Source organism: Astatotilapia calliptera, chromosome 10, assembly GCF_964374335.1.
Source record: "Astatotilapia calliptera chromosome 10, fAstCal68.1, whole genome shotgun sequence".
Classification (NCBI taxonomy): Eukaryota; Metazoa; Chordata; class Actinopteri; order Cichliformes; family Cichlidae; genus Astatotilapia; species Astatotilapia calliptera.
In genome coordinates, this window is record NC_137431.1 from 21,479,089 (window position 1) to 21,493,318 (window position 14,230).

General features: G+C 41.7%; 1 protein-coding gene across 4 annotated transcripts in view; it reads left to right on the forward strand.

Annotated features, from left to right (window-relative positions):
- The first annotated feature begins 4,637 nt into the window (after positions 1-4,637).
- cpeb4b (cytoplasmic polyadenylation element binding protein 4b) overlaps positions 4,638-14,230 on the forward strand; it is a 33,758-nt gene continuing 24,165 nt past the window's right edge. For 2 of the 4 annotated variants that reach the window (XM_026181227.2, XM_026181229.2), the window contains exons 1-3: positions 4,638-5,157; positions 5,899-7,130; positions 9,674-9,742. In XM_026181227.2, coding sequence (XP_026037012.1) covers positions 5,946-7,130; positions 9,674-9,742 — 1,254 coding nt within the window. In that variant the 5' untranslated portion in view covers positions 4,638-5,157; positions 5,899-5,945. The remainder of the gene's footprint in view (positions 5,158-5,898; positions 7,131-9,673; positions 9,743-14,230) is intronic. The other 2 variants (XM_026181230.2, XM_026181231.2) reach the window with 1 other exon arrangement.

Here is a 14,230-nt window from a genome sequence, read left to right on the forward strand (position 1 = left end):
AGGGTGTTGTCTCCTGAGTGAGGCCAGCAGGACCGGTTATTCTGTCCTAGAAATCCATTTACAGCACCGAGCACTCTGCCTAATCATCTGCCCCGCTGTGAAAGGAATACTGTGTCCTACACTCAAGAAGGGCCATAAAACTGGATCACATTTAGGATTTTTAAATATTAGTCCTTCCTCCTGCTGATTTTCTCCCCCCAGTGTATGAAGAAGATTTCTTTTAAGCAATTTTGTTTGCAGACCAGAGTGGAGATTGAAGAATGATGAAAAAGGGAAACGGAGGTCACGTGTATATGATAGAAATTTAAGATAAAAGTGTTAGGATGGAGCTACTGTGGACACGATACTCTAATTAACAAAAGCAGTAGGGGTAAAATGATTATTTTATTATGTTTAGACAGTCATGGGGCTTAATTATATTTTGGAGAATATAAAAAGAGGATTTAATTGTGCAACTTAAATTCAATATAAATATTTCTGAAGCAGAACATGAACAAAAAATAATATTTGGCATTGTTTCCAAGCCACAGATCTTTAGGTAAGAACCATCTCCTACTGAAACAAATCGAATTCCTTGTGCTCTACTCTTTATTCATACTACTGTAGTGTAGAGCATGAGGAGTGGCAGAAAGCTGGATCTCATTTGTGATTTTTAAAAAAAACAAAAAACAAAAAAACATTACTCCTTCTTCCTGCTGTTTTTCACCCTCCAGTGCATGAAGATTTCCCTTGAACAGTTTTGTTTGCGGAACAGAACAGACATTTTAAAAAATGAGGAGAGGAAATGCAAATGATGATAGAAATTTGTGATACGAGTGTTAGACTGCAGTTAAGCTCCTCTACAGTAAAAAAAACACAAAACAGTTGAGGTGGTCCGGGCATCTGATCACCCCCTGGATGCCTTATATGTGAGGGTTTCTTGGACATGCCCAAGTTGGAAGAGGCCCCTGGACATACTGCGTTTTGGCTGGCTGGGGAACACCTTGGAGTTCCCCCAGAAGAGCTGCAGGAAGTAGCTGGGTGAGGGAAGTCTGGGCATCTTGTCTTAACTGTCTCCACAACCAGATCAAGTGGCAGAGGATAGGTGGATGGATTTCTTATTGCAATATTGTCTTATTTGTACACATCTACGGGTATTTGCACAGCTCACGCCAACCTCTGAGCACAATGTGAATGGCCACATTATCAGGCATCTGCAATCTATTCTCTTAATCTGATTGCTTTAATCCGGTCACTCCTTAACCCTGCTAATACCTGCTCCATGGCCTGTTCATCCTTCCTGTATATATTAAATAATGCAGGAGACTGCATGTTCCCCTAATTTATCGCTCTCTCCCAGCTGGATTTGAAGTGACAGATTTATGAGATTGCCATTTGCGGCTTGCGTGTAATACTGCCAGTTGAGGGTCAGTGAGACTGACAGAGTCAAAGCTGTTTGATGACCTCTCTGTGATAATGACCATACAAGAGAGAAGGACACAGAAGGACAGGGAAACAGATAAAAGGAGTAGAAGGTTATTGGTGTGGGTGGGTGATGAAGGAAAAAAGGTGGTTGGATGGTCATCTGACAGAGTAAAGCAGACACAACCACATCTCTTAAATGGGCTACATGTGATACCCTAGAAAAAACTGGGACAGATTCATATTGGTATGACGAATCAAATCAATCTTAGATGTCAGTTAACACTGTACACGGAGAAAATTGCTTTTTTAGATCAAAAGAAGAAATCTTTTCTTGAATGCTTTTTTACTGAATTTGAGATTATAAGATTGTCTCCTCTCTAATTTCTGTCCATTAAATCAGGACACAAGCAGGCTTATTCAACGTTTTGTTAGCATAAACACTAACCTGGCTTTGTGCAAAGGTGAAAACACAAGCACCTATAGCTCTATCTCTTAAGGGTGCTTTATCCCACAGGCTTCAAACTCTGTTAGGGCCTGGGGCAGAATATACTATGTCTCTCTCACACACTATAAGTATAGCATCTTCATTCCAGCTTCTGATCACTACAATGGACTATGACCAGAGTCAGAGGTAAAAGTAATATATTTCCTAGTATGCTCCTTGTTCATTGAAACATCTCAGAAAATGTGCCAAATGATTAAAATAATCAACCAAAACAAAATAATTTGAAGATAAAATGGCATCGGCACCCTGCTTCTTGCCCTGTCTTGACCCTGAATTGGATAAACCGAAGAGAATGAATGGATAGACTGATGGATGGATGGATGGATGGATGGATGGATGGATGGATGGATGGACGGACGGACGGACAGATGGATGGACGAACGGATGGATGGACGGACAGATGGATGGACGGACGGACGGACGGACAGATGGATTTAATGAATAAAGCATTTATATACTACATACATGAAGTTTGGTTCACAAGATAGAACCATAGCTGACACTTGTAATCTGCCTAATATAATGGATTTGTGTATTTTGTGTAATGTACAAAGGATAATAGTTTGTCATTTCTGGACTGTGCTGTGCACACTGACAAGGATATAAGCCTTAACATTGAAGTTCACTGGAAGCCCACATACACAAATCTGTACTTTTAACTCCCACCACCCTCCGGAACACAAGCTTGGGGTGATCAGGACCCTGCCATACTTGACAGAAAATGTTCCCTATGGCAGAAGGGAAACAAAAGGAACATATACGTGTACACAAGTACATACTGTACTTCAGACCCAGCCACACCCTCGGACATAAACCTGTTCATCTGTAAAACAAAGCTCCCAAACAGAAACTAAGCAACATAGTGTACGCTGCGCAGTGCAGTGAGGAGTGACAGATGGTTTGAAATAGGAGTAAAAGAGGCCACCTATGTCCACTGTGGAGGACCATCATCGAAGGAGGTGGTGGCTTACGGCAGGTGCCTCAACCCTGACTCACATCAAGTAACCTCAACAGGTCACATGATAGGGTGGGGCAAGGTCTCACAGTGGTTTCACCTGAAACCTCTGGTGGTAATGACCCACGCCTTTTTTCACACCTTGTCTCATGTGATGACATACGTGATTAATAGTGTGTCAACGACCACCTCCTAAGCAGCATTAGGGCTTAAATACCTGGGACTTTTGGTTTTTGAACTGAAAGAGCCTCTTGGATGAGAGGTGAAATGGGTTTAAAAAACTTAAAGCTCTCTTTCTGGCTCTTGTTTTTCCTGTAATGTAGACGGGACAATTTGATAGCCATGAAGCTTTTTTGCTAAGCAATCTGCTTCCTGGTTGTCACTACATATTTAACTGTATGATTACATGACGGCTGCTTTTGATTTTGGATTGAATAGGCTGTTTTCTCATAATAAAACCTATTATAAGACAGTGTGAGTACAGATGTAACACAGATAGGAGATATTACATTAACCAGCTTTTCTTTTGGTATACAACATAACTCCTTGTCTAACAAGGAGAGATTTTATCCACAATTCTTTTGAATCTTTATGTCGATGATGTGTCAAAGAATATGAGAGCCTGTAAATTTAGTGAACCACATCATGTATGCAGATGATCTTGTGGTCTTCAGTCCTAGTAGTGCTTCTCTCCAGCAGCTACTTCACATATGTTATGCGTATTACTCGCAATGCCTGTAAGAGCGATATGATTTCTAGATTCTATATAGATTAAGGAGGAAATCTATCTCAGATTTCCAAAGTTTACATTGTCAGATAATAATCTTACTGTCAGTAATGAGATCAAATATCCTGCAGATCTTTCTGCAGATCCAATGACAGATGACAACAATATTTATAGGCATGACAGTTAATGTATGCTCAAGCGAACATCCTCTTATGCAAATTTACTGCATGTACAGAATGAGTGAATATTTCTTCATTTAGAGCATACTGTACACATTTGTATACAGAACACCTGTGGATGAAATACAGGGAAGCGAGCTACATGTAGCTTATAATGATGCCATGAGGTTGTTACTAAAGAGACTAAAATGGCAAGTGAGATGCTTGTAACTGCTGGAATCAGTATATTTAAAGCTTTATTAAGAAATCTCATGTTTAAATTTATATTCAGGCTCAACACGCCTGAGAATGAGATCACTGGGCTAAATGGATATCAGGTTTGGCAAAACATGAGTCTTTATTGGAGGCACTCCTGTAGTCTCTTTGTGGGTGTATTTCTTTCTATGGACAATGAGTGCTGAATAAAGATTGACTGATTGGGAAACATTGAAAAGAGGAGTCTCTAGCCACCTGACAAAAATGATAATGCTGAAAAATACTGCAGAGTGCAGTGGCCAGTGTGAAGAGGACGAGGTTTGCATTTAAGTTATGCATGAAAAGGAACACCAAAACGACCACCAAAAAAAACGATAGCATACCTCCTTGTTTCATCTCCACACAACAAATGAGCTAGGGATCAAAAAGCCCGAGCCAAGGATGCGCTTTTACTGAAGCTTTGGTGGGGGGGTTGGGTTTCTCATTTTTCTCACGACCTGATATAGGCTGCATCGTGGAAAGACAGGATAGCGATGGGAGGAGGGTTTTTTTCTGCCCTGAGTGGGCAGGCCCTTAAAGCACGGCGTGGTTATATTATTGGCGCATAGCTGTTAAATGATGAAGAATTTTAGAGAGGTTGCCGGTGGTCCAACCAATCGCGTACCGAGGTGTGGCCCCGTGAAGGCGTGGTCTAAGCGAAGAGGGGCCGTCCCAGAAGCGGAAGTGTGTCTCGGCTGATCTTTCGCTGTCATTCGGCCACGGTCGGTTCCAGGAGAGAGGGGCAGCCAAGAAGCAAGCAAGCACACACACAGAGGATCGGCTGGCTCTGAAGGAGAGACAGTTAGTGAGAAGAAAAGAAAATAAAGCGAACAATGAAACCGATCGAATAAGGCTTTATGAACGAACCGAGTATAAGTCACACACTGCCACGTTAACAAAGCTCTTCGATGATACGGTCCAGATTACAGGCAGCAGATAGAGAGCTGTGTCATTGAGCAGGCAGGACACGTCAGGAGAAGGGAGAGAGAAAAAAAAGAGCTGACCGACTGCACTGTACGAGTCAGCTACTAAAACCGCCTCTGAAAACCTTTGCCTGCCGCACTCATTGTTTCAAGGACACCGTCTCGCTCTCAGCCCGAGGGAAAGGATCTCGACACAGACGACGCCGAGGTCGAAAGGTGGTGATCAGAAGGTGAGGAGATGTTTTATTCGCTTGCCTTCAACCTGTCCAGCTAGCTAGCATTCGTGCTAACGGTCGTTAGCTAGCAAGCTAATGTTAGCAACGGATGGAAAAGTTAGCTGGTCAGCTAACAGCGATTTAAACTGCTTCTCCGTCGACGCGTGAAACCGATTAATTAACAATAATTTGCCCGACTGATAAAAAAGCCGTATTAATATAAACGTAATTTTGATAGTGGGCTCTTCCCAGGGTGCTGACAGCTGTCAAACAAGGTCGAGTGTTTTATTTTTGACGGTTTTGTTGGTTTTTTGTCAATATTTTCAGCCTTCGTTGATATTTTGTGCTAATGTGCGTTTCTTGGGTGATAATTAGTTGCCTGTCAGTTGGTTTTCGTTAGTAAAACGTCCCCAAATGGAGACTATATGCTCGACACAGCAGTGGTTCTGGCTTTACTGGTGGCTGCCAGCAGCTCAGCTGTAGACAATCTGGCAACGTCACGGGGTTATAATTAGCTAAAGATGTAACGTTAACTGGCTGGCTTTTTTTTAAGGATGAGCTCTAAAGCCACAGTACAGTGAATGTTATATGTGTGTAGGATCTCATTTAGAACCTACACATAAAGAGATTTCCATGCCTCTGTGTCCCCTCACTTCGTTGTTTTTTTTTTTTCTAAATCCCTTGATCTGTTGGTTAATGTGAGTGGGTGACTGCTAACTCAGTGCATGCCATGCTTGTATGCTCTTCTCTCTATAGGACCAAACGATCACGGGATAGCACTTGTCTGTGGGGGGAGAAAACAAATGGGGGATTACGGGTTTGGAGTTCTAGTTCAAAACAACACTGGCAACAAGTCTGCATTCCCGGTCCGAATCCACCCGCATCTGCAGCCCCCTCATCATCACCAAAATGTGTCGCAGAGCCCTGCCGCTTTCATAAACAGCACCACAGCCGCAGGGAATGGCACCACGGGAGGCTCTCCCTGGCTCTTCCCTGCCTCCGCCACCCACAACAGCGTGCAAGACGAAATCCTGGGGGGGCCAGAAAAACCCAAAGCACAGCAGCAACAGGAAATGCAAGAAACGCAAGAAAAGCAGCAGTTGTCTCCTGGGAGTCACCAAGAGGGTGGAAGTGGCGTTGGGATAATTTCAGAATTGGAAAAAGCCAGGTCCGAGGAAGGCAAGACAGAGAATGGCACATCTGACAGCAGTAATGGAAAAGAGAAGCAGCTCCGTCTTGAGTCACCTGTTCTGACAGGCTTTGATTACCAGGAGACATCTGGTCTCGGGGGTACGGGCCCAGTTCAGTCCAGTACAACCTCGTCATCGCTTTCTGGCTTTAACAACTGGTCACCCGCCATCCCACCTGCGCCATCAACAATCATCAACGAGGATGTCAGCTTTTTCAACCCGGCGTCTGCCAGTAACGGGCCTCTGCTGTTCCAGAACTTCTCACACCACGTCAGTCCAGGGTTTGGTGGGAACTTCTCCCCCCAGATCGGACCAGCTGCTGCCTTGTCCCAGCACCACCCGGCTCCCCCACCTCATCCCCATTTCCAGCACCCCCACAGCCAACACCAGCAGCATCGGCGTTCTCCAGCTTCTCCCCACCCACCACCGCCCTTCCCACACAGGAATGCAGCTTTCAGCCAGTTGCCGCATTTGTCCAACAGCCTGAACAAGCCCCCGTCTCCCTGGGGTCCAGCCAGCTACCAGAGTCCCTCTCCCTCCCCCGGCTCCTCCACTTCCTGGAGTCCCGGAGGAGGATATGGTAGTGGTGGCGGCTGGGGAGGATCTCAAGGCAGAGATTATCGACGCGGGCTGAATGGCGGGATGACTCCCATTAACTCTATCTCCCCATTGAAGAAGACCTTCCCTAACAACCATGTGGCATCCCAGAAGTACCCTCGAAACAGTCCCGCAGGCTTTAACCCCAAGTCCTGGATGGATGATGGAGTTGGCCGCAGCGATAACATCTTCCCCTTTCAGGTCAGTTTGCCTCTAAGATGTTTATTCAGATGGTTGAGTGGGAATTTTCACTAACTGTATGGAATTGTCCTCTTTTTCTTCCCAATTATGTTGTATACTAAGCATGAATGTCCAGCGTATATGTCTGGTTCTGAATATTTTTCAGTTGTAGCTGCTCATCACCTGAATTATTAAACAGCAGGATGTCATTTATGTGAACTATTAATATTATAGCATTATGTGGTACAGCTTCTATTTTTAGACACAGCAGGAGGGCACAGATTTACACGATGCTTTTGCTACTGTGTTAAACCTGTTATTGGACTCTGTACTTCTATAGCTGAGCGTCCTTTGCGATGACTAATGTGGCTCTGTCACTGCAGTGGTGTGTGCCATGTGAATTGGGGGGGGGGGCGCATATAGGAATGGGGGAGAAGACGGCATGGACAGAAAAAAAATGATAAGATTTTATAATGGGAGACTGGGAGAGCGAGGTACAAAATGAAGACGGCGATGGAGGGTATAACGACAGACAATAGTGTCAAAAACTATATCTGCATTAAGTGATGAATAACAATACATTATGGTTAGATTGCTTTTGTTCCAGTCGTAAACAACCATTAGCAACAAACGGTGATACTGTAGATCCATGAACCTTGCTCAGTTCTTTATGCTTTGCATATATTAGGCTCTTGACCTATTACACTGTGTAAAAGAGAGCCTGATGATTTATAAGATTTAGAGTTACATTAATCACTTACTGTATGTCATGGCATGGGTGGCCACCCCTTAATAAAAAAAAAAATCCAACCTGTTCATTCATTTTAAAAGCTGGGTCCACATACAATGAAGACTGCTTAAATAATTGTACTGTCACATGTAGAAACCAGCTGTAATGGAAAGAGGTAGAGGGGCCTGGAGATAAATTCATTCTATTGATCTAGCCCGTGATTGATTGTGCTGGTCGTTATAAGGAGGAGGGGAAAGAGACAGAGGTGGCTATAGACCCATCTGGGCCTATCCAGTGAAATGTTTCTTTAAGTACCCTACATATCCTTTACTTTTTACGTTGTGACAAAGTCCCTGCAAGTTGGTGTCAGTCGTAGTCGTCGTCATGGATGAAAATAGATCGTGTTAAATAGTCCTGGTGGCTGCATGTCTTTTTAGATTCAGCAGCCTGTCAACATCATAACTGAACGTATAGATTGCAGATTTCCTGGACACGTTCTTTACCAGTGAATCCAAAATTCTCTAAAGATGCAAAGTAACTTAAAACTGTTAAAAGTGATGCTTGTTGTGACCTTTCTTCTTGTCCATTAGCAGTTAATGACTCAACACTCCACAGGCTCAGCAGCCAGAAGGTTGTGCGGACATGTCTTGACATGTATTAGAGAGGGAGCACATGCTTCTCAGTAGCTATTTAGGATTAATGTTGTTAACAGCTAATTGCTGTAGGTAGTTGTGCGGCCCAGGTTCGTGTCTGACCTGTTCCAGTTTGCTTTGATGAGGAGACTATTTAAAGGGGGCCTGTTATTCTCATTTACAGTTCCATATTTTTATTCTTGGACTCCACTAGACTAGCTTTGCATGATTCAGTTAAGACATCCTCATTTGTCTTGTACAGGGTGTTGGTACAGTTCATCCAACGTTTGAAATGAGCTTTTTTAGCTCCCACCCCATCATTGCTTAAAGCCACTAAATGTCAGTGACCTTCTGTGGTCTCTGATTGTCACCACACTTGCTGTGTGGACTTCCCTTAAGAGGACAATATTAGGAACATCCTCTCTCTTTTAGCTAGTTTTCTGGCAGCATAATTACAAGGATGGTGGCTCACTTATTTAGCATTGTAGTTTAAAAAAAGATAACTAAAATTGTAACAAGGTAGTTAGCTAATTTATAACTTCATCCTATTGCTTCTATTAACAGTTTTTACATGTCAAAAAGATTTAAAAAGCTTAAATTGATTAAATAACTGGGCAAATGTTGTGACCTAGTTCTGTATTACCTGTTCAGCTAATATCCGTCCTCTTAAGTTAATTAGTTACTGTATGCAAAATCATTTGTTGTGATATGTGAACGGGGTCATCAGTGATAGAATACTATAATGATCTTATAGAAGCATCACTTTCGGCTCATGCTGGAAGGAGGGAGGCTCTCCTGTGTCTCACTTTGTCTCCATCCTCCTCCCTGCTTTGTGCAGAGGTGCACATACGCAGCTGTTATGTCTTCATGAGCACAAAATTACAGATTAGCATGGTTGGATGGTACAAAAAAAGCTGTTGGCTTAATAAAAAAAAAAAAAAAGACCAGAAAAAGTATAATGAGAAAGAAGTTCCCAACATGCTTTGTAGATTTAAATGCGTTAAAAGCATTACAACTGGTGTCAAACAGCCTGTAGATCAGATTTGGGTTTCTGCAACAATTTTGAGAAGCCTGACTGTTACATCCCGGTGTTAGAGTTAAGCTAGCTTTCCTGTAGCTGCAGTATGTTGTTCTTCCTTGTGGTTGAATCAGATCAACTAAAGTAGCATTGTCCTCTTGCCCCCTTGATACTGCAAGGGCAGATGGAGGATGGGCGTAGAATGGCCTCCCTGTCGGTGTGCATGTCTGAGAGAGGGAGAGGGACTGATTATGTAAGTGTAACTCCTTTTTTAAAATAACAACACATTTAAAATATAGGTTTCAATAACAAACAAAGGATAACAATGACTGTTAAGAAATTGCTGTGTATATTTATAGTCCTCAAGCTCATTTTGAAACCTGCCGCAATCTCCACTTTTGCTTCTTTTCTTCAAGAACATCTCCTTCGTGAATCTGTACTTTTCAAGCATATGCACGGTGGCGTAATGGCAAGTCGGACACGATCAGTTCACGCAGATTTGTTTTCGCCTCGCTTTGCGTGGATGTGGATCGGTATTGTTTTGCCCGTAGTTACATCTTCCACTCAGATCTGTATCAGTGCTGCTTGTTGCATTGTGTAATGCAGCCGCTTTGGAACATTCACTTCATATGCACTTCATGTGGATATTAGGATTTGTTCCAACTGAGATAGTTTACTACATGTAAATGAGGATTTGCTTATAAGTCTGTCAAATTCTGAATCACATCAGTTGTTTTTCTTCTCTTTTTTCTTTTTGTCAGTTTCGATCCACAACAAAACAACCGAATCTTGAAATGTTTCATTTTGGTGTGAGCATGTACTGTAGGTCATGATGTTGTGGTGAAGTGATTACTGTAGAAACCATTGTTAAATTACTGCACAGCCAACCAAGCGTCACATTTAATTGCCAGTGCCTTCTCTGTATATTTCACTCTTAAATACATCTATCCAAGTGTTGTTTGGCTTTCATTATCCATGCTTGCATATACATGTGACATGAAAATTGCCACATCGGTCTCATCAGTTGCCTTAAGCAGTTTCCTATCCATTTACTCCCGTAGCTACAGAAATACTCCAGAGGAAGTTATGGGAAAGATGGCTTTGTTTTGCTTTCTTTAAAACTGTTTTTAAAATGGTTCTTGTCAATGTTTGTTGAGATCAGGCATTGTTCAGATGACTGATTACACAAGTTGTCTTACACAAGGCACTCCCGGATTTGGTAAATGAAACACTGTAGTTTGTGTAACTGTGAACTAAACAGACCTGTGTCACATCCCTTCTCCTGTAAGCCTCAACTGTTGGAGTTTTAGCACACACAACAGATGAAGGATCAGTTGGGCATTATTCAGGTCTTCTGTGTTTGGTGAAATAACTCCTATTTCATCACAACATCTGCTTCTTTGTGCATTTTTAATGTCGTAAACATGTAATATAGATGATTTCTGTAAGTCAGTACTTTTGTGACCTTTGCACTATAAACTCGCTGCACATAAACACAATAAATCAATAGTATGCAACCAGTCAGATATGTTACAGTGGTTAACTATCCAGACACACTGCTGCTAACTGCTAGCACACAGTTCACTTAGTAAATAACCTTTGACCAGAAATGTGTACTTTTTAAATGTCAGGGAAGTCTTTATTTTCTTCTTCTTCTGTCTGTTATTCTTTCCTTCTTTGTCCTCTAATTCTTCACCCGTGAATTTCAAGGTCAGAAGCCTGCTGCTGTGTCAGGTGTACTGAGTGGTTTCAGACTGGTAAATCTGGCCAGTGACCAGGTCAAGACCTGCAGGGTCTGAGGTAGAGAAGCCAGCACAGGATATTGCCTCAGTAAGCCACCTGGGTAACTGTTGGTTACAGCGCTCCTGACTGTTTGTGCAGCTTAGAAATAATGATGCTGTTATCTGAAGGCACATTATTAAAACTGTCTCTGTGTATGTCCAGAAAATCTTTGCAGAGTGTGGTTTTACATATCGCTTTAACCAAAACAACGCTACTTTTTATGTAAAATCAGACCTGTAAATGACCAGTACACGGGGTTGTAAGCTGGTTTGCGTTACGAATATTAGACTATTAGGCCGTTTGTTTTTACTCGATAAGCCTGTGCTTTAAATATTTGTAGTTGGATGCCCTGCGTCAGCTTACATGGGCTCCAGCTCTTCTGTGACCCTGAATTTGATAAGAGGTTAAGAAAATGGATGCATGTTTGGAAAATACTGTAGCTCTGGAGTGGGCGGCACAGTGGTTAGAGCTGTCGCCTCTCAGCAAGAAGGTCCTGTGTCTGCATGTTTCCCTTTTGCCTCCAGATACTAAATCTTCCTCCTACAGTCCAGTGACATCCATGTTAGGTTAATTGGCTGTCTCTGTGTTAGTGCTGCTATATACTGGCGACTTGTCGAGGGTCTACCTCTCCTCTCACACCATGACAGTTGGGAGAGTCTCCAGACCTCAGACCCCACCCCCAATCCTGAATCAGATTAAGAAAATGGATGGATGTATAACTGGACGGATGGTGCTCAGGAGCCTAAAGATGATATTCAGTATTTACATGAACCTTTGTTGGTTATATTCTACAAAGGCCAAGGGTGGCAGTACATGCGTGAAAACTGCTAACATCTGAATCTTTAATGAAAATATGATGCAGAAAATATTGAGTGTGAACTAGAGGAAGTGCAATTGGGTAAACTCTATCCTGTCCAGAGTTAATTGTCAGTAAAAAAGTTAGACAAACAAAGCCATGGAAGTGGCTGAAAAAGCAAGGCCTGTTGCTTTGTGCCTGATAAAACCGAGAGTAAAATGCAGCTATTTATTATGTCTGGTAATGGCAGACAGAAAACATTGTTTGTAAACTCCGGTTGAGAAGAGATAAGAAAGGTATGTGTGAACATCCGTTCATATATGTACTGTGAACTCCTGAAATAAAACTTTCACTTTACAGCAGAAGTATAAGTTCTGGATTAGCAAGTAAGCAAAGCTAAATGTTATTTTATTATTGCCTGAATTTATTCCGATAAGTAATTTTCTTCTGCTCATTTTTATTTGTTCATAGCTCATTTGTGTCCTGGAGCGATCTGCTTATTCTTAAACTGATATATTTTTGTGGGATCACTAGGATGTCAGGTGTGGCAATGGCAAATGGTTTGCATGGATCAACCCCTTTTTTGGGGGTGAAATGGTAGAATTATTGCTGCGGTTTTTCACAGATGTATTAATAATATATTTCAAACAAGGCAAAAGTACATTTTTAACTCCCTAACCCCAAAGCACACACACGTATATATGAGTATGAATACTCACGTATAGGGCTGCTCAATTAATCGAATTTTAATCACGATTACGATCTGGGCTTTCAACGATCATTAAAAATGACTGAGCCGATTATTAGCCCCTCCCTAATTTATTCGCGACACCTTAAAGGCCGTTCCGTGAAAATATTGTCGGGCATAAACCGGTCCGTGGCGCAAAAAAGGTTGGAGACCGCTGATTAAGAGGACCCGAGGGAAGCTCGGAAAGCTAAGCAGAAGTTATTTGGAGAGTGACTGCCGTTGGTTGAAAAGAGAGTTTAAAAAAAAAAACTTCAGTGGTGTTGCACACTATTTTATATTATTTTTTTAAAGTCATTGTTAACCCTTTAAAGCCGGTCAGAGCAGCACGCTCCGTTTTGCGTAACTATTTTTAAATCCCTGTAGAACCTGAACCGTGTAAGCTAGCGCAATAATTTGTTTTGCATATGAAACCGGAGGAGTTGTACTTACATCTGATTCCATCAGCTTGTCCTCGGTCACGGTTTCGTTCCACATATAGCTTTGCAAAAATTGCATAAAAAGCGCTTGCAGGAACAAAAACATAATATTCCAGAAACATGCTTTGCCGTTCCTATCAGCTGTTCGTAACACTTCCCACAGTGAAATGATGCACATGCTGTTTTCTTTGCAAATCTGCATCATAGGATTGTTTTTTGTTTTTCCTGCAGTATATAAAAATTGGTGTATCTCCAAAATAAAACTATGAAGACACTCAAAATAAATTTCCTGTTGTTGTAAACTATTTTTTGCAACTTTATTGTATTTAAAGTTTTGAGGGATAAGCCTCTTAAATTTCTCCAAGTAGAAATATATGTAAACAAAACAAAAGCGATTTTCAATTTTTTTTGTAGTTTATTGCACTTTTTTGCAATTTATGTAATTACTATGGACTTAATGCATACATATTATTAAAATATGGGCTATAACAGTTGTATTGATGTATAGCAACTTGAAATGCTCCCACAAATGGCACTACAGCATGTAAAAAAAAAAATAATATAAGCTCTGGTGGACTTTGTTCTATAGTAGGTCTTAAAGGGTTAAATAAATATCGTCAAATAATCGTGATCTCAATTTCAGTGAAAATAATCGTGATTATCATTTTTGCCATAATCGAGCAGCCCTACTCACGTATCAGGTAATTGAACTGTAGACCTGCCCATTTTCCTGTGTTAAACACAACACCTTATGGTTCCTGTACACAATCACGCTGACACTGACAAATTTGCTTTAAAGATAAGCCTCAGGCCTTTCAGGTACCCTTCCTTGCCTACCTGTGATGTTCTGCATGAAAACTGTCATGCCATTTCAGACAAATTCTCTCGGTCATTTGAAGCCCAAGGTTAAAACCATTAACACTGGTCCTTGTGACAGTGTTGTTAAATTAGAAAAAAAACTTTCTTTTTTTTTTCTTTTTTTTTTAACTAATGAGCGGT